General features: G+C 33.4%; 1 protein-coding gene across 3 annotated transcripts in view; it reads right to left on the bottom strand.

Moving 5' to 3' along the window:
- Window positions 1-11,014: 11,014 nt before the first annotated feature.
- The window catches only part of SHOC2 (SHOC2 leucine rich repeat scaffold protein), a 91,363-nt gene continuing 80,202 nt past the window's right edge, over window positions 11,015-22,175 (bottom strand). For all 3 annotated transcript variants that reach the window (XM_081267748.1, XM_081267747.1, XM_081267749.1), the window contains exons 5-9: window positions 19,975-20,163; window positions 17,182-17,304; window positions 15,881-16,018; window positions 15,502-15,619; window positions 11,015-13,998 (exon numbers count right to left, since the gene is read on the bottom strand). In XM_081267748.1, the coding sequence (XP_081123874.1) occupies window positions 13,790-13,998; window positions 15,502-15,619; window positions 15,881-16,018; window positions 17,182-17,304; window positions 19,975-20,163 (777 nt within the window). In that variant the 3' untranslated portion in view covers window positions 11,015-13,789. The remainder of the gene's footprint in view (window positions 13,999-15,501; window positions 15,620-15,880; window positions 16,019-17,181; window positions 17,305-19,974; window positions 20,164-22,175) is intronic.

Below are 22,175 nucleotides of genomic sequence, written 5' to 3'. Positions count from 1 at the left end.
GGTGTCTACTTCTGGGTCCTTTCAGCAGATAAAAGTTGAGAAATAAATAGATGTCTGTATACAAATACATGTACTTATATATGTGCATACACACATGCATACATATACATGTGCCCATAAATATGTTTTAAAAACCGTGAGTTCACACTGTTACCCCAATGCTAGTCCATTCCCACAGAGTTCTTCCTTGCCACCCCACCATTCTAAACTAGTATTTCACAGTAAGAACCATGGCCCCCAACATAAAATTTTATGATACATAAAATTTTCTCAATCTTACAATATGTATAAAATAATTTACCTGTGTAAAACAGCTTCACCTGAACCACACCAAAGGAAAAAACATCCTAAAAAGAGTTCAAGAATTCTAAGTATACTAGATGAAAGATACCAAACCCCAAATATGCAAATGTTCACTCTTTATCAAAATTTCCCCTTGGGCTGGGGTTGTGGCTCAGTGATGGAGCCCTTGCCTAGCATGTGTGAGGTACTGGGTCCATTCTTCTGTGAACAGTGCCATTAAAGTTCTGATAGGGACTGCACTGAATCTGTAGATAACTTTAGTTATAGACATTTTGTCAATATCAATTTTTTTCTTATCTCAAAATGTGAGATATATTTCCATTTATTTGTGTCAACTTATTTCATTAATGTCTTAAGAGTTTTCAGTATCAGGGCTAGGGCTGTGGCTGGGGCTGAGCGGTAGCACTCTTGCCTAGCATGTGTGAGGCACTGGGTTTGATCCTCAGCACCACATAAAAATAAATAAAATCAAGGTATTGTGTCCAACTTAAAAAAATACACATTACAAAGAGTTTTCAATATAAAGTTCTACCACCTCCTTAGCCAAATTTACCCCTAAGTACTTCATTCATTTTGATATTAGTGTAAATAATTTTTTTTTACATTTCTTGTTTGGATAGTTTGTTCTGTGTAGAAACAAGCAATTTTTGTATGTTGATTTTCTATTCTGCAACTGTATTAATTTATTAGTTCTAGGGTACCAATAGATTCAGTACAAATAAATTAACTTTCTAGTGACATCTTTAGGGTTTTCTATTTTATATGTCATCTGCAAAGAAAGACAATTTAACTTCTGATTTTTTTTCCTACTTGCTTGACTACAGCTTCTAGTACAATGTGGTAGTTATATAGAAGAGGTAAGAGTATTGTGGACGTGTCATGTGTTTTAGTCAGCTTTTCTGTTGCTGTGATCAAAAGACCTGAGAAGAACACTAAAGGGGGAAAATTTTATTTGTCTCATGGTTTCAGAGGTCTCAGTCCATAGACAGCCAACTCTATTGATCTGAACTCAAGGGAAAGCAGAGCACCATGGCAAGAGAATGTGGGGAGATAAGCAACTCAAGACACGGCACCCAGGAAGAAGAGAGGAGGATAGAGGAGAGAGGAGAGAGGAGGTAGGGGTGTGTGTGTGTGTGTGTGTGTGTGTGTGTGTGTGTGTGAGAGAGAGAGAGAGAGAGAGAGAGAGAGAGAGAGACTGACTCCTCCGGCCACACCCAATCTACCTACAGTTACCACCCAGTTAATCCCTATCAAAGTATTAATGCACTGGTTAAGACTCTCATAACCCAATCATTTCACCTCTGAACTTTCTTTTGTTGTCTCACACTAGAGCTTTTGGGGAACACCTCATATCTAAACCATAACATCATATATAGCCTTTGTTGAGATACATTCATTATATCCCTATTTTTTTTTTTTTACAAAAGAATGTTGATTTTAGTCAAAAGCTTTTTCTGCATGGCTAAAATCATTATAGAATTTTTATCCTTCATTCTGTTAATTCGGAATGTTTATTCACTTGTTTATGTTGAATTTTTCTTATATCCTAGGATAAATGCCATTTGATCATGATGTATAATCCTTTTAATATGCTATTCCATTTGATTAGCTGGTATTTTGTTGAGGATTTTTGCATCTATGTTCATCAGGGATATTAAACTGCAATTTTTTTTCTTGTAGTCTCCTGGAGATAATTTTATATCCATTTGTAAAAGACCTTCCCTTCATATACTTTTTATAGTTGCATAGTATTCCATTGTACATACCATGGCTTATTCAACCAATCTGCTGTGCTTGGGCAACTAGTTTCCAATATTTTGTAATTATAAATAATGCTGCAATGAATAATTTTATGCATATATACTCTCATATCATTAGAGATATATCCTCAGGGTAAATTATTAGAAGCAGAACTGCTGAGCCGAAGAGAATATATAGTTCCATTAAATTACTAAATTGCCCTCTACAAAAGCTGAACATTTTTGCATTCCTTTCAGTAATGAATGTACCATAATGCCCCTACATATTCTCAACACAGCAGCTATATTTTAAATACATTATCAAATATCATTCTTCTGCTCAAAACTAGAATACTATTTTATTCTATGTAATTTGCATATACAAAATTATTTAATTCTAACATTAATAAGTACTATTTTATCCCCATCTTAGATATGAGTAAATCTGAAGCAGAAATAAGTAAAATAACTTATCCAAACACATATAGCTGGTAGTAGCAAAACCACATCTCAAGAGTTATTCAGATGTAAATGCAGTCCTTAAACGACTCATAATCTGCTCTCCTTCTCCTCCTCCAGATCTGACTTTATCATCTACTATTAACCAACTTGTTTGCTCAGTCCAGCCACACAGGTCTCATTTTCCCTTAAATATCAGCTATTATGCCTGAAATGTCCTTCCTCTAGATATGGCTAAACTTAATCTGTAAGACCTGACTCAAATGACATTTTAGCCAGATTTACCTGGATCACCCTATTTGAAATTGTAACATCTACTGCTTCTTTTTTGATGGACTTTAGTATTTACAACAGTTTCAGGTTCAAGTTAAGCAGAAAGCACAGAGATTTCCCATGCACTCTTCCCCACACATCCCCATAGCCTTCCTGACCATCCATATCCTATACCAGAGTGGTACCTTTATTACAATTGATGAATCAACATTGATGCATCTTTAGCATCCATGGTTAACATTCACTTTTGGTGTGGTACATTCTATGGGTTTTAACAAATGGATGATGACATGTGTCCATCATCACATTATGCAGAATAGCTCCACTACACTAAAAAACCCTGTCTTCCCCCTACTTACCCCTCCCCCACCTGCTTACTCCTGGTAACCTCTGAACTATCTTCATAGATTTGCTTTCTGCAAAATATTATGTAGTTGGAATTACAGTATGTAGCATTTTCAGGTTGGCTTCTTAGTTATAAGCATTTAGTATTTCTTGTCTATGACTTGATAGTTTACAATTATTTGTGTAGAGATTTCTCAAACACTTCCTGAGAGGCAATCAGCATGCATGAAAATGGTAAAGGGATCCATAGGCATTCGGATGGAGCTGACAGTGTTTGCATCTCTTCCACATATAGTGTATTTTTTGCTAGAGATTAATCAATTGTTTGGATGTACCACAGTTTATCTACTTACCTATAGGAAGACATGTTGGTTGCTTACAAGTTAGGCAATTACGAATAAAGCTACCAAAAACATCTAAATGCTGGTTTTTGTGTGGAAGTCAGCATTCAACTCATTTGGATAAATACCTAGAAGTGTAATCAAGTGGTAAGAATGTTTCATCTTGTAAGAAGCTATCAAATTGTCTTCCAGTGTGACTGTACCATATTTCATTCCCAGCAATGTATGAGACTTTCTGGGACTCCACATTCTCACAGGCTTTTGGTGTTATTGAAGTTTTGGATTTGAGGTACTTTAATAGGTATGCAGTGGTATCTCACTAATTTCCAATTCCCTAATGATGATGTTAACTATCTATCTGGAAGTTTATCATCTGTATTTTTTCGTGGTGAAGTGTTGGCTTAACAGTTTTGCCCATTTTTTAATCTCATTGTTCCTTGTGTTGAATTTTAAGAGTTCTTTGTATATTTTTTGTAGAAGAGTTCTTTATCAGAGATGCCTTTTGCAAATATTTTCTTCCAATCCATCATTTCTCTTCTTATTCCCTTGATATTGTCTTTTGCGGAGCAGAAAATTTTGGTTTTAGTGAAATCCAATTTAACCATTTCTTTCATGGAGTGTGCCTTTGATATTTCATCTAGAGAGTCACTGCCAGGCCTAAAGCCATCTAGACTTTTTCTACGTTGCCTTGTAGATTTTACAGTTTTGCAGTTTACATGTAGGTAAATGCCCATTTTGAGTTAATTTGTGAAAATTTTAAGATTCTGATTCAATTTTACTTTTGCATACAGATGCTGTTTTCCCATACCATTTGTCGAAAAGACTATCCTCACCCCTATCATCTAGATTACTGTTGTTTTATAGTAAGTCTTTAAGTTGACTTCTCCAACATTGTGTATTTCAGGTCTTTTGCCTCTCCATACAGATTTTAGTATCTGTTCATCAATATCTAAAAAAGGACCCTCTGGGATTGGGATTGGGATGAATTTATAAAATGTGAAAAATTTGTCTATCCAAAAGCATGGGATAGTCTCCATTTAATTTCTCCCATCAGATATCTGTTTTTCCTCATACAGATCTTGAGCATATTATTAGATTAATATCCATGAATTTCATTTGGGGTGAGGGTCCTAATATAAATGGTATTTTTGTTTACATTTTTATTCTACTTAGTTATACATGACAGCAGAATGCATTTCATCGTACACAAATGGAGCACAACATTTCAATTCTCTGGTTGTACACGGTGTAAACACACACCATTAACTAGGGTAATGATGTCCATCTCATTCCACCATCTTTCTTATTACTCTAACCCCTCCCCACCCTCCCCTTTGCCCAACCCAAATTTCCTCTGTTCTTCCCATGTCCCCTCCTCCCATTATAGATCAGCATCCACTAATAAGAGAAAACATTCAACCTTTAGTTTTTTGGGACTGGCTTACTTTACTTAGCATAATATTCTCCAACTCCACTCATTTATCTGCAAATGCCATAATTTTATTCTCTTTTCATGCGAGTAAAATTCCATTGCGCGCGCGCACGCACACACACACACACACACACACACCCCACAGTATCTTTATCCATTCATCTATTGATGGGCATCTACGTTGGTTCCACAGTTTAAGCTATTGTGAATTCAACTGCTATAAACCTTGGTGTGGCTATGTCACTATAGTGTGCTGATTTTAAGTCCTTTGGGTATAGACCAAGAAGTGGGATAGCTGGGTCAATGGTGCTTCCATTCCAAGATTCTGAAGAATCTCCACACTGCTTTCCATAGTGGTTGCACCAATTTGCAGTCCCACCAGCAATGTATGAGTGTATCTTTTCCCCCACATCCTCTCCAACACTTATTATTGCTTGTATTCTTGATAACTGCCATTCTGACTAAGGTGAGATGAAATCTTAGAGAAATATAAATCAAAACTACCCTAATTACTGAAGATGTTGAACACTTTTTCATATATTTGTTGATTGCTTGTATATCTTTATCTGAGAAGTGTCTGTTCAGTTCTGTTATACAGATTTAATGCAATTCCTATAAAAATCCCAATGACGAATTCTTCATAGAACTAGAGAAAGCAATCATGAAATTCATTTGGAAAAATAAAGAGACCCAGAATAGCCAAAGCAATCCTTAGCGAGAAAAGTAAAGCAGGAGGCATCACAATACCAGATCTATACTACAGAGCAATAGTAACACAAAAACAGCACAGTATTGGCACCAAAATAGACTATACAGGCCAATGGTACAGAATAGAAGACAGAGACCAACCCACATGCATAGTTATCTTATACTAGACAAAGGCACTAAAACATTTATCAGAGAAAAGATAGCCTCCTTCAACAAATGGTGCTGGGAAAACTGGAAAGCCATATGCAGCAAAATGAAACTAAACCACTCTCTATCACCATGCACAAAACTCAACGCAAAGTGGGGGGAGGGGTACTAGGGATTGAACCCAGGGGCACTCAACCACCGAGTCACATCCCCAGCTCCCACCCCAACTTTATTCTATTTTTTTATTTAGACAGGGTCTCAATGAGTTGCTTAGGGCCTTGCTAAGTTGCTGAGGCTGGTTTTGAACTCAGGATTCTCCTGCCTCAGCCTCCCAAGCCACTGCAATTACAGGCGTGCACCACTGTGCCTGACTCAGAAAACTTTTTGACCCAAGTTGATACAAAAACACTTCATTTACTTCTTCACCTTTGTGCTTTGTTTGACATTTTCTCCCTTTCTCATATATTCAAACATAATCACAATCATATACATAAGGTAGCTAGTCACAGTTCAGAAATTAAAAGGCTGATCCCAAACACTGACTCTTGTCATAAAAAATATGGCTATTAAGATTCTTAAAAGCTAAACCCCTTCCCTCCCCTTTCTAGGAAATAAATTACACATAAGTTGGGTTTTCTAACTTATTTTCAATGTGATAAAATCTAAACTTTAAAAGCATTCAAGCATCCAGATTCTTATCACTAAGCTGGAAAATTTAAAGTAACAATAGTTATTTGAATAAAACCTTTAAAAAGATTTGGAGGTCATAATGCCTTTTGAAGGTAATATTCATAATATCTGCTTTCAGATAGTAGGCACTTATAGTTCAAAGTAGAGAAGTATTACCCGGATGTTAAAAACTCCAGTTTAAAAAAATAGCTTGAATCAACAATCTAATTGCTTAAATCTATTTTTATGATGGTTTTAAATCCAAATATATTGTGTGTATATTTTAGAACCCCTCCCAGTCACAGGCATTCTGTTCCTTGGCCTGAATTTTGCCTACAAGGCTAAAGACATAATAGACCATATTAAGCAGTTTGTATCAAAGATAAGTTAAAAATAAATGCATAGACCTGACTAGTTATCACAAACCTAATCTATTTACACAGTAAAGTTAGATAGCAAAACTTAAGGGGAAAAGACATCAATTAGTTGATTAAATAGTCAGAATCGTGAAAAGCACAATAGTTTGAAAACGTAAAAAATAAATTCAATCCTTAGAAGACATTTCTAGAAATTTATAGGAATCTAATTTAAATAAGAACATAAACAGTCATGTAAGATTACTGGAAAGACAATGAAGAGCTGCCTGTAACATACTCCACCTGGCACCCTCCATTCCAATTCTATGGAAAAACTTTCCCACCTGTGTTACAGATACTTCTGATTTCATAAGCTGCTCCCTGTCTATACAAAAACTAAGAATTCAAGTTCACCAGGATTCCTCCTCTTCCTATTCTACACTATCTCACAAGGGAGTCCTTGCTTCAATTATCTTTACACTATATTTTCAAGTTTTTCTCAGCATGAGTGAAGGATTCAATTGCTTACTTGACATCTCCATTGGACCTCCCACTAGCACCAGAACACATCCTCTTCCTACTCAAGTTCAAAGAACTTTGTCTTCTTCCAAAGTGCCTCAGTTTAGTGAATATAACCAGAAGCTTAGACCATATTTCTGAGAGCAATCTTTTTTTTTTAGTCTTACCTTATCCGATCAATTAACAATTCTAATATTTCTTCCTAAGGTGCAAATTTAAAATTTTCTCTCCATTTCCACTGCTATAATCCTAACCAATAGCATTGTTATCTCTCATATGGACTGTTCCTAACAACCTCCCACTAGCTTCTAGGCCTCTAATTTTAATGCCCTTTAATCCATTCTCTTTAAAGTAACGAGTGGCTTAAAAATAAATATAAAAATCAAAAACCCTGAGAAGAAAAATAACATTTCATCACATTGTGCACAGGATAGGATAGTTAATGGGTCCCAATTAAAGTTTTTTAATGTGAAGGCCACTCCAAGAGGTTAACCTGTAGAAACATTCTAATCATTTCAACCAATTCCTTTGTTCCTTTGTGATTGGAATAGGGAGGCAGGACAGACCTGATTAAAGGCTACAATCTCAAGGGCTAACCAATAGCTTTGGCACTTTTCTAAAACCTGTTTAGATTTTGATAAAGGCCCCCCCTACCCAGAAGATATATAAGCCCCTAGACTAATACATTTAAATGGAAACCTGCTATCAGGTCCCCTCTCACCTTGCAGGAGTTTTCTTCTCACTTACATAATACCTTATTCTTGCCTTCTGTTGTTGTCTATGGATTTCATTCTCTAAATCTGAGACAAGAGCGCACACACACACACACACACACACACACACACACACACACACAAATCAACAGCGAGCTGCTAGGGTCATAGTAGTGGGGAAGAATCTGGCTTTGCCTTGGAGCTGACACCTGCAGGCATCCCCTGCCTTGATTAGCTGCTAACACTAAAATGGATTTTTTTTGGCTGTAAGAGGCCTGCAGCTTACACATTCCCCATCAACCAGCAGGAACAGAAATTCAGTTTTGTCTTCAATTCCAGTTTCACCAACAGTAATCATCTTCCTGGGTCAAATTTCTCCAGTCAATTAAATAGTTCCCAATGCATAAGATCTCCTTTAACTTCAGAGCTTTTGTTCTTACAAAATATTTTTTAAAATTTTATAAGTTGGTATTACAACCTCTCCCCACCACACACACAATTTCAACCTTTGGTTACCATGACATCTTAAAACAGTCAAGTCAGAGCAGACTTTCTATGAAAGATTACACACATGGCTCAAAGCAAGCATTTTCTTTATGGTACATGGGGAACATGAGAGATTACTATTACCATGACAAGGCTCAAAGAAGGAGGAAATTATTTCTAATAAGTTAGTATTTCCATTACAGGACAGACTTCATTCCCAGATTTATGTTTAAAAACAAAACAAAACAAAAAAAAAAAAAACCAACCCTCCAATCCCTGTAATTTGGGGTTTTATACATAGCAAATAAACAATAAGCAATTATATTGAAGGACACTACTTAACCATATACTTTGTTGTACATTTTTATGCACCTATTTTTGTATACCTTATGCATGTCATCTACCGTTTCAAAGTTTCCTGAAGTTTAAATGGTAATGAAAATTTATTTCTCTCAGTTCCACATTTTTATGGTTTCAAGACACTCTGAAAATTGATTTCATGGGGCTGAGGATATAGCCAAGTTGGCAGAGTGCTTGCCTCACATGTGTAAGTTCCTGGGTTCAATCCCCAGCATCACAAAAAGAAAAAAAAATTGATTTCATATCCAGCTTCAGTTACATGCCATTAGAATTATTTTTTAAAAGACTCACTGGTAGAACATTTACAAATAAAAATAATTTTATATAGTCAAAATAGTCAATAATATAAGTCAGGTTAAAAATACATTATTTAAAGGTTGTTTACACCTTTAAGCCTTGAATCATAGCTAAGTATTTAACAGTACAAACATCATTAGATAGTGAAAACCTGATCTTTACTAGAGAAAAATTCAAACTGTGAATACTTTGTTGTATTCTTATTTAACAAGTTTTCAAACTATTTTAAAAATGAGTTTTAAAGTGGGAGAACAGTAAATGAGGAAAAATTATGTTAGTTTATTTTTCTATTAGACTAATATTAAAATAAGCAAACATGTAATATACTCTGCATAAATGACACCAGTAATGATAAAATTTAACCTAGATAATAGAAAATTCGATGGTTACTGATAAAGCACCCATTAGCTCAAATCTGATTGTCCAATAAGATAATTTATAGAAGTACTTTAATATCTAAAATGCTTATATCACCATTTAAATATTATTCATTGCTATTAGAATTGTTAGAATAGATCTTTAATAATTTGCACAAAGATAATCTCTTGTCAACAAACTAGGACCTTGTGTAAGTGTGTGTATATGTGTATATGTGTATATGTGGGGGGGTGTTAGTTCTCAAGACTCTCTCCTTTTCAGTCAGAAATTTGATGTAACATACTGATTGTTAAACAAGGAATTTTACTTGTTTAACATCTGGCATCTACCTTGTGTGTGTGTATGTGTGTGTGTGGGGGGGTGTTGGTTCTCAAGACTCTCTCCTTTTCAGTCAGAAATTTGATGTAACATACTGATTGTTAAAGAATTTTACTTGTTTAACATCTGACATCTACTAATATACTGTCACAATATACAAATCTAAGAATGAACATTTTCCAGAAGATGTCATGTTGCTGTACACTACATAAACTAGAATCTGTTACACAATAGCCCTGTTCCAACTACTGCAAGTATGGAGGAGACTTTCTCCTACCAAACTTGAGAATGTTCCTAGTCTGAGATACTATAAACTACTATCTAATTAAAGTCTTGATCACAAACAGGTATTTACACACAAAGCAGTTTATATTTAGAATGTGTAATGTCAGTGGGAAATTAACAAGTGTATACAAGAAGAAAGTATTTGAGGGTAATGACAACCAATTCCAGTTTTTAAAGTGAAAACTAAAACAACCCTTTTTATTTTTAACATATTTTCAAAGTTAAGAATAAACCCAGAAATGTTTCCTCAGAATTAGTGTTACCAGAGGCATTCTATTTAGTAACAGCACTGATATCTATTTTAAAAAACATTCTCATTTTCTAAACAACATTCAAGATACCCCTTTAGATACTGAATTAATATAACTACTTTTACATACTCAAATTCTCAGACTAGATTGTCATGCGTTTTCCAACTGTCTGAATGACTTGTGAAGCTAACCAAATCAATCAAAAGAATAAAGAAGGAGAAAGGTTTTAGCTAAGATATTTAGTATGCTATCTTTCTTCTGGTGCAGGCAGAAGGAGACCTTTCCTCAGAGTTATTCATTAAATTTAATATTGGTGGATTTTAGGAATTCATTCGATTTCTTTTGGATTATACTATTTGCTTTCATCTAATTTTAATAATACAAGAATAACCATATATTCTGATTTGCTTGAGATTGTTCTGAAACATGACTATTGGCCCAAAATAACTACTGATAGTACCTCCTTCCCTTTCCATTTGAAAAGTGTCCCATTTTACACACTTAATACCCATTCTTATTAAGAAAAAAAAAAAAAGCCATGCTGAATTCTATAAGCTAAAACTTAAGACTCTAATATACACAGCTTAGAAATAACAGATGTAAAACAAAAGATTAGAACAAAAATTATCACTAGATAACCTGATGCAGAAGAGTTTATCTTTTTAAATGACAGATTCAACAAGAAAAATTAGAAACGTGCAATTATAATTTTTAGAGCTCATTCCAATTGTATCACCCACCTTTTAATATATGTAATAAATTAATATTTTATACCTCTGACACGTTTTAAAATCTAATAGTGTTTTCATGAAGTTCATAAATTGTTTAGCATTTCCACCTTCTTTCGGTATGAAATAATCATCTGGAATTTAGGAAGTAATAACTTCCCACAAAAGGAGGACTATTTGATATCACTATTGCCGTTTTACTGCTTCAGATTAGCAATGAGCAACATTTAGATCAGTTTTACAATTCTCTGACCATCTTATTTACTAAGCATCAGAGACTAAACATAATTTCCTTAGAAGTATAATTTTTAGATATGCCAATTAGTCCCATTGCAATTTCAGAAAAAAATTAGCTCATAAGTAATCATTCAATAACATCCCTTATTATTTTCAAACTATAAATATTGAATATCTGGATTTTGCAATGACATCCTAAAAATCCATTCTAGTTTCAGCAGAAGTAATCAAATTAATGAGCTCTTACAAGGTGGCATCCATAGAGAAGACATGTTTTATGTGTCTTAATTTTTTTTTAATAACTCCTCAGCTATACACTATTTACATGTAACACCATTTCTACATGTAAGATTGGGATAATTTTAAACTTTGCACTTCTAGTATAGATTTACATAAACAAAGGTGGGAGAAACAAACTGCCTTAAAAATTATAACTATTTTCATTCTGAGAAACAATAACCATATTTTTCCAAGAAAAGACATTAGGTTACTACCTTTAAAGTTCAAGTTCCATCACTCTAATATATAAACATACTTTGATATGAAATTTCAAAAAAACCACACATACACACAAGCTCTAGGTAGAGCTGTAATAAACAAATTCCTTTTATAAACAAAATTTTAACTGAAAAGCCACAGTAGATGGAAAAAAGAAAGGATATTACTTGGTAAAATCCAGTGACATCTACAATAGTTTTACAGCACATTTAAGCATTCTAGGGTTTTATATCTTCACCTGCCTTCCATTTTTTAGTTGTCCCTTATAAAATTGTCAATTATGAACACAGGTTTGACCTCAAACCTAGTCCTGAATTTGAGTGCCTATAAGAGCAAAACAGCCCAAATCTCTATCTTAATATCATAATTTAAAAAAAAAAAATTTGGGGGGGTTTGGAACGTAATGTCCATCTAAATGGGAAAAAAAAGCAGCAATATGTAATTATATAATACTTATTCATTATGTGGGAAGTTTTTTTTTTTTTGGATGATACCCAGAATGCACTTACTTTGTGAGTTTCCTCAATTAAACTGACTTGGACCAATACTACCAAAAGTTAAGAGTACTACATAAGGGGCACACATTTACAATTCTGCTAGTCTTAAAGGCAGTAAAGCAAAAGAAAATATATCAAATATACACGCATGCCTTACATAACTTCCATTGAGCTACCAATGGCTTCTGTGCGATATTCCTCTTTTCCAAAACTATATTACTAACCATCAAGAAAGAAAAGATGAGATTAAAAGTAATGGTACTGAACTGAATTGTTTGAAGCCAGTGCCCCACACGTGGGGAAAAGTGCATTTAGTTCAGCAGCAATACAGCACAGTGTGAAGATATTGTGCTTAGACAGATATTTTAGAACTGAAAGATGTACAAGGCAAGTCAAGATATAAAACCATAGTACACTGTTAAATAACCTTGAAACGTACATATATTGCAGTTTTCAAAGAAAGACATTCATTTCATTGTACAAGGATAGGGAGAAATCCTTAAAGTTACCTATTGTAGTTTATGATATAATAAATACATATCTATATAGCATTGTATATACATATATAGAATGTGTTTATGTGTAATTTATTTACTTGCCAATTTTTTCTGTTTTTGTGGATCTGCGACTTTTAGGAATCAAAAAAAAAAAAAATCCAAAAACAAAACTCCTTTTCACTACAAGTATCTGTTCCCCTAAACTTCAGAAAACATATTTAAAACAGGAACGGTCTCAAGATCCTCCCCTTCCTCAAAGACTCATTTCAGATATTTTGCTTCACAAACTCATAAAGGAATCAAAATTAAAGGAATTATAGATCTTTGTATAATTTCACTTTGCCAGTTGTTTCAACGAGCAAATATCTTTTAATATTTATACTAACTGATGCAAATTCTTTAACAGAGAATAAAACTATTTGACTGATTATAACAGAGCAAATCAAAAACAACAACAAAAATCCAGTGATTTACTCTGACTGTAAACAATATATAAAAATTTAAATCTCAAATTTCAAAATAAGTTAAAGAAAAATTCTACCTTCAGGGCCTATTTCACTATAAAGATCTCATAATTGGTAATGGGAAAATGTATACGAAAAGTTGCAACAAAATCGTTTGCCCATTATTTTTCCTAAGATAAACATATCTAACTATACTACTCCTGTCCCTTAAATTTAATAACTTCATAATTTGTTGGCAAATTTTTAAGCAAACTGGCATATCAGATTACAAACAGAAAAACATCAATTTCAGCAAAGAAAACTTATAAGCCTTTTGTACAGAATTTTAAAAAATCTAAATGGCTATAATTCCTCTATTAGCAGAAACACATAATGCAGTCTTTATAAATCTGCCATATATATCAATATCTACATAAATAGATACAGATATAGATATGAAACATTAATGGCAGTCTATTTTGAACAGTGTGTGGGACCAGCAGATTTGTATCAGACCATGGCACGATATGGACCCTGCATTTTTAAGAACTGAATGATGAAAGAAGGTCCCCCAGCAACAATCTGAGGTGGAAGGTGACTGAGTGGACAGTTCTCAATACTCATGATTGAAAGTTTGCTGCAGAGAGCCAGCTCAAAGGGAAGGCTATGAAGGTTAGGGTTGTCATTCAAATACAGTTCTTCTAGGTTTTCCAGTGTACCTGTTTAAAAAAAAAAAAAAAAGTAACTTAAACAAAACTAGTTACTATTAAAAAAGTTCAAGTAGGAACATCCTAGGCATTATATATAAGATATATTTCCTACTCTTCTCTCGGTTTTAAAACTCTTAGAACCATGGATCTCAAACTTCATTGCATATTAAAATCAGCTGGGGAGATTTTTTTTTAAAAACCCTGATGACCAGGTCACACTCCATTATCAATGTAATCTGAACCTCCTCTTTTATGGTTGGTTTTTTAACTTACTTTTTTGAAAATGCTCTAACTTCAGAGAATCTCTTTGGGACAGCTTGGCATGCGCGCGTGTATGTGTGTGTGTGTATTAAACTCTAGAAAAGAGATTATTATATATTCAGTGTCTATGTAATCACAATTCCGTTAAAGACAATGTTATAATTGCTCATAATACATTGAGAAATTATTATTCATTTCTCATAAAGCGTTTTAGTTTTTGTTACTTTATAGAAATCTTTCATGAAGAAAGTTACTGCATATTTGACAATAAACCAAAATAAATTCATGCAGTCTTTCAAAAAATTTTCTTAAGACTATCTTAAGATGGTCATACCTTGAAGGCAAACTTCTTAACCAATTTAATGAGGCCAGCTGAGTAAAACTAATAAGAATTTAAGTAGAAAGTTGCTTCATGTGTTTTCAACTTTAAACATCAAACTATGGATTCATAGTAACTATTTATTAGAAAAGCAGTAAAAATAACAGCTAGCAGGTAATTAATTTCTTTTACACATAAAATATTACCCCTCTTTAGAACAACCCTATATGAAATAACTATTATGCTTATTTTACAGGTAAGAAGATCGAGGATTTGAGTTTGTGTAGATTATCCAAAGTCACAAAACTAGGAAGTGCCAGAGTCAGATTTTAAATTGCCTATCATCTCCAAAACCATTCTTAACTACTAATCTATAATGCTTCTGGGGCAATGCACTTTTGAAGGCAGAATAATATACATAGAATTATTAAGAACTCAGTTATTTACTAGGTGACCTTAATTAGCTCTGTGTAAAACAGTATTACAACTTGCACTATAAAAAATTCAAGGTGGTCATGATAATTATATGAAATAGTGGATAAAAAAAGACTTGGCAAAATTCTAAAATATACCCAAATATTGATATGAATCAAACATTAATATTAATCCTAAAGCTCCATAAAGAAATGTTCTTTTGCTACAAGAATTACTAATTTGATTCAAGTATGTGATTTTTTTTCAAATTTAGAAAAAATAATTCTGCTAAACTGAGATGACATAAAACCCATTGGAAATAGAGATGTACTAAAACATTCTCAAATGTAGTATTAATTCTAACACCCCCTAAGGAAACAAACAACATCAGACAACCCACTAACACTAACCATTGGTACTCCACAAAAAACTCAGCTTACAAAAACATTTATCTGAAATATTGTTTGAAACTACAACAGCAAATTACTAGTAGAGTTAATAATCCATAGGGTTCTTACCAATTTCCTCAGGAAGATGAGTAAGTAGGTTCTCTCCAAGGCCTAGATGTGTGAGATTAGTAAGGTGACCAATGCCTCTGGGAAGAGTGGTCAACTGGTTGTTTGTCAAGACTAATTTCTAAAAAATTAACAATAAAAATAGTTATATACACATTTTCTACAACCGATATAAATTTAAAATAATACCTCTACAAAAGAATAAAATAGGGAAATTAAATCAGGTGAGTAAATTAAATTACAGGATTCTCTTTCAAAAAATTCACAAATTTAAAACTCAGCCCTAATCCTGTAACAGAACTATCTATCTGGTCTAAGAATTAGAAAAATGAATTCCAAAAGACTATAATCATACAACTATAATGCCACTAGCATGATTTACCTGTAAATCTTTAAGATAAGCAATTTCATTTGGCAAAGATTCTAATTTGTTCTCCTCTAGATCCAACTCTCTTAACTTCCTAAGGTTTCCAAGACCATGGGGAAGCTTCTTCAGAAGATTGTTTGATAATATTAGAACCTACAGAGAAATAATTGACAGTTTGACAACACATGAAATGGAATTTTATATACATACATATATATTTTTTTTTACCATTGTGTGGCTTAAAATTTATAAGAAATGCTAATTTTCTAAACAGTGAATATTAAAGGTAGGTAACATTTGATTAAATAACATTCAATTTAGTATCCTAAAAATTTTTAAAGCCCACTAGTTATTGGAATTTTTTAAATGTCAAATTCAAAGTGAAAAAGAAATGTCATTATAACTAAATTACAAAAATAAAAAATAGTTACAAATGTCTTAACAAACCATCTGTTGCAAACAATCACTTAAGAAGGTAGCAATTGACTTACAATCAACCCACTGCAGTTATTATTCATGGTATTTACTACATTTCAAGGCATTCTAAAAGATATAAAGGGGGGGAGGGGGAGGCTGAGGAAGATGGTCCTTGTTTTCAAAGAAATTATAAACTACCAGAAGAGTAGGAGACAGTAATGAAAATTGGAGGTGGGGGGATGGAACAAACACTAAGAAGAAAGACTTTCAAAAGATTCTAGCTAATTTTTTATATCCTCTTATTTTACCCATGCTTTCAACCACACAACACTGTTTCACCTTACTAAATTAAACAGGAATTTTAAAAAACATGATACAGGAAAAAATTTAAAACAGTGTAAGTACTATTAGTAAGCTTTACTAATGAAAACTTTAGGGACTTAGAGGCAGAAGCAATCATCCTAGACTGAGGAGGTGACAATGAGATGGACTTTAACCATGGGAAAGAATTTTAAAAGAAAAAAGAGGATGAGAAGGGAATTTGAGATGCTAGAAACAACTGGACTAAACAGACAGGAAAATTTCTAACAAATAGCAGGTGAGTGATTTAGGATGGAAATTAGGCCAGAATCATAGATGAAAAGGTTCTAAAAGCCTATCTGAAGTATCCATAATTATTTTGGTAAACAACAGTACAGTTTTTATTCAGTAGTATTGAACTTAACTAATTAATCCAATGCCTGCCTCATCATACTAATAGAGTCATATGTTTAAGAGAGTTCTTATTATGATCATTTTAATTATGATCTTCACTCAAAGAGAAATTGTTAACTTGAAACTAAGTGAGGTAACTGTGGAAGAGACCAAGAAGTTTTAAATGTTCATTAGTACTCACTCACCTCAAGAGAAACAAGTCCAGATACATCCTCAGGGATCTTTGTAAGCTGATTAGTGGCTAAATTCAATTCTACCATGCTGGTCCAAGTTCCAAAGTCCAAAGGAAGTGATGTTAACTGATTGTCCTGGCAAAGACAAAAAGCAGCATTCCATATGGAACCATTAAAACAAAGCTCTCGGGCCGGGGATGTGGCTCAAGCGGTAGCCCGCTGCCTGGCATGCGTGCGACCCGGGTTCGATCCTCAGCACCACATACCAACAAAGATGTTGTATCCGCCGAGAACTAAAAAATAAATATTAAAAAATCTCTCTCTCCTCTCTCACTACAAAAAAAAAAAAAAAAACCAAAGCTCCATATGTACCTTCTTTTGGGAAAGAAGAAAATTTTTAAACAGAAGCCTTATTCTCCTTTTTGATATCAGGGAGGAAAAAAAAAAAAGAAGGCAGTAACAAAAGCAACAAGCTTCCAAGATTTTTTTTTTTTTGTACAGTAAGTAGGCTTTTGCTTTGAGTTTAAAGAGGAAGTTTGCTTCTTATGTGAATATTAGTAATGGAAATACAAAAATACTATACAGAGAAACCACTGGAGATTTCAAAAACATTAGTGATACATTTGATGTTTTCTTTATTTCACAATAATGTACAGAAACCACTCAAAAAAAAAAAAAAAAACGATGAATGTTCAAATTAAGATATGAGCACAATGAAAGAAGATACATATTACGGTCCAAAAGGAAACCCAGATGAGCTCAGGAATTGAAGAGATGCTGAACAGTAAAGCAGAAGAGAAAGATAGGATACATTCATCACTAAATAATAAAAACATGACCTTTTTCCTGCTTGCACTTTATTTATTTATTTAAAATCAGGGATTGAATCCAGGGGCACTTAACCGCTGAGCCACATCCCCAACACCTTTTTGTATTCTATTTAGAGACAGGGTCTCACTGAATTGCTATGGTTGGCTTTCAACTTGCAATCCTCCCATCTCAGCCTCTTAAGCTGCTGGAATTACAGGCGTGTAACCCATACCTGGCACATATTCACTTTTAAGTGCCCTTTCATCAATAACAACTCCAAATAAACTATTACACTGGTAAAGGGAAAGGGTGATAACACCTTTGTCCCAGTTGGCTATCAATATGCCAATATGTTAAGCTCTTGGTCATGAAATTATTTTACATTCTTTTGTTAGTGTATATTTAAAAATTGGTCTGCAATACTCATGGATTACTTGTCTCATTTTACACAGAATCATCAATATGAAGAATCCCAATTAGTGAACATATATTTGAAAATTAAGTTTTTGTTTTGTAACACTGAAATTTATTAAAAATATTAACATTACCCATCTTTGCCCAGACTACCAAAAGGTACAATGTGACAAAGTATTTTCCTTAAAAAGGATTTACTTTGGGAGAGTAAATCTTATATGAGAAAGAAAACATCAAACTTCATTTTGATTTCTTCAAGAGAAAGCTGTGTTAAACATTTATAAAGTTTGAATAACAAGGCAAAGTGCTGTACAAAGTTGTTTTTTTTTAAATTGTTGATGAACCTTTATTTTGTTTATTAATTTACTTATGTGGGATGCTGAGAATCAAACCCAGTGCTTCACACATGCCAGGCAAGTGCTCTACCACTGAGCCACAATCCCAGCCCCTATATAAAGTTTTATTATTTTACTGAAAACAAGAAGCCTTTCCAAGCTAACATATTGTAATAATGTCAAATTCATAAAAATGTACAATCAAATGCAAAAACTAGTGAATATCTAGACCACTATGTTCTAAAACTATTACTATAAAATGCGCATGCAAAATTAATGATGTTTACCACCATATTACTATTACTGCATATATTAATTATGTAGCTATATTAAAATTTTTTATTGAGGTAAGATTTTTAATTTATACTGCTTAAGTCATTACATACTTCCAAAGAATTATCATAAAAGATACATACTATATTTATGACCAAGTATAGACAGAATCAAGAAATTGTAAATTTAAATTATAAAAACAATAATTATGTTGAATGGTTCATCAAGGACAAAAAGATGTAGCATGATATGATATAAAAAACTCTCTACCTAAAATTGGAAAATCTAGGTTCCTGAATTCCTACCTCAGCCATGAATTAGTTATGTGGCCAAATATGCTGTCTTCTCTGTGTGCAAAGTTTATTACAAATTAAATTATTGGACTAGATAAATCACCATTTCTTTACCTCTTTCACAATAAATTATTACTCATGTGAGATCCATTCACTGTAGAGTATATAGATAAGCAAAAATAAACTACAGATCACCCATAAATAATTCTGATATCCAAAGACATTTTAGATATATTAAATAAGTATTCAATATGTAATTAAGCATATGAAAAACAGCTTTAAAAACTATGGAAAGAATTTTTTTTACATGCTATAACTTCCTAATGCTTAATAAACTAATAATATTGTAACTAGTACTTAATATTCTTCTATATAAGAGTATCAGCTCCACAGTATTCCACTTTAAAAAAATTAAATCCATAATAGTAGTAATAAGTTGGTGCCTTTAAAAATGTTCTGCAATAAACATACTTACAACCATGTTCATTATTATTTCTTGAGGACTAATTCCTAAGGGTATACACAATTGTGAGACTGTTTTATCTGATTTAAAAACTGTCCCAAAATATCCTTTGTTATTTTGTTATAAGGTGAAAGGACACATTATCCATACCAATAGAGAAAATAGAAATATCAAATGCATTTGTAACACCTCCTCTCCTCTGATACAAACAGCTTACCTTCATATTCAGCTTACTTAATACTTTTGCTCTAGAGAAAATTCCAAATGGGATTTTATTGATTCGATTGTGTTCCATGTTGAGGGAATAGATGGTAGAAAACTGAGATGGACCACCCACTGGATACAATTGGAAGCAATTTCTAGCTAAGGTCAAGCTATTCAGTTTCACAAGACTGGATAAAAGACTCTGTAAAAAAACAAAATAAGCATAAATACTTAGAACTGAAACAAACTTAATTTGAATAGCACAGCAAATTCCAAACACAAATACTTCAAAGGGCCTTGGAGGTAAGGACCCACGGAGACCAGTTAGGCTTGTTCTAAGACACTTCAGTCACTACTGAGTTCTAACACCCTGTTGCCTTGCCTTGTAGAAATGTGTAGAAAAAGCCCCCCCCCCCCATTGTTTGGATTCAGTTTATTTAAAACACTCTATGACATAAAGAATGCATTTGTGAGAGAGAAGTACCAAGGGTGGCTAGTCTGAGACTGCTTAGAAGTTTTAGTTTAAAATAGACAGTTATGGTTTGAGTTCTGGCTCTGCCACTGAATGTAACCAATCCTATCTAGGTTTTAGTTATATACCTCTCTCTAAATTAGTATTAAGATTAACATCATTCCTGGCACAGAGTAAATCATTATTCAATAATTTAATGGTTCTTTTAAGGAATACTAAATTCAGATGATTATACTTCTTGATATTATACAACACATTCCTTTTTTATATGGTAAATTTGAGGGGAATACAAGTATCTATTAAACAAGTACTTACCACATAACCTCATCTCTCCCTAGTTTAGTTTCCCACTACATAAAGAGTGCTAAGTGTATAAATATAAAAGAATCTCTGCCATTAAGAACATTAAACTTTTTAGAAGGAATTAGAAAATAATGCACAACTGGTATATCATCAATAATAAATTATACAGAACAGGTTCTCATTATTTAGGCTGGATCAAGGAAGAGCAGCATTAGTATCCCCTGGAAGACTGTTAGAAATGGAACTCTGAGCCCACTCCCACAGAATTAATATGCATTATAACAAAATTCTATGCTGACTTGTATGCTAATATTTAGGAAACATTGGTATTGGTTATTCAAATAGTTTTGAATTCTGGCCTTATCTTTTAATAGCTTGTGGCTTGGAGCAAACTAATTTTTTTTCTTCTTTTCTCTATTTTTCAGTAGTGGGGAATACCAGGGGTGCTCCACCTCTGGGCTATATCCTTGGCCCTTTTTAAAAAAAAATTGAGACAGGGTTTCACTAAGTTGCCCAGGCTGGTCTTGAACTTGTGACCCTACCTCAGAATCCTCTTATCAAAAATAAAAAGAGGCGTCTAATACTTCCATGCCTGAGGAATGTGGTAGTGCTTTAAAAAAAAAAAAAAGGGGGGGGAATAAAACAAGATTGATAATTACCAGGGATTAGGTGGAAGGAGGGAACAAATAGGCAGCATATAGAGGACATTTAGGCAGTGAATCTCCTTAATATTATAATGGTGGATATGTTATTATAAATTTGTTTCAATGGATGTAATCTACAATGCCAAGAGTGTACTCTAATGTAAGCTATGAACTTCATGAGACTATAATATGTCCAGATAGATTCATAAACTGTGATTTTAACAAAGGTATGAAGCCTGGTGGGTGATGTTTATAATGGGGAATGCTATGCATATGTCGGGACAGGGAAGATATGGAAGACCACCAGTTTTTCAAATATAAAACTGCTTTTTTAAAAAAATTTTTGACTTAAACAGAAAAATATGGATGGAAATGGAGAACATCATGCTAAGTGAAAAATATGCCAGTCTCAGAAAATTAAGAGTCTAATGTTCTCTTTCATATGTGGAAGCTACAGGAAAATAAGGAAAGGAAGGAAGGGAAGATTAGTTATCAAAAAGATATAGAAAAAAATCAGCAGAGTAGAACGTGAACCAGAAGGAGAAAGGTGGGAAGGGAAGGGAGGAAACACAAATGAATTTTTTAAAAAATCATGCTATATGCATATATAAACATAACACAGGGATTTGCAACTTTATGAATAAGTAGAAAGAATCAATCAAAAATAAACAAGTTGATGAGCAAAAGGAAGACCACTAGCCTACAAGAAGGAGAATGGGAGAGGGAGGATGGGAAGGCAAAAAGGGAGGAACCCGAACTAAAATCAAGTTCCATGCATGTATGATTTTGTCAAAA

The sequence above is a fragment of the Spermophilus citellus genome, assembly GCF_964194105.1.
Source record: "Spermophilus citellus genome assembly, chromosome: 15".
In the NCBI taxonomy this organism is placed as follows: Eukaryota; Metazoa; Chordata; class Mammalia; order Rodentia; family Sciuridae; genus Spermophilus; species Spermophilus citellus.
Note: the sequence above shows the minus strand (reverse complement) of the source record. Positions and strands in the feature narration are given on the sequence as shown.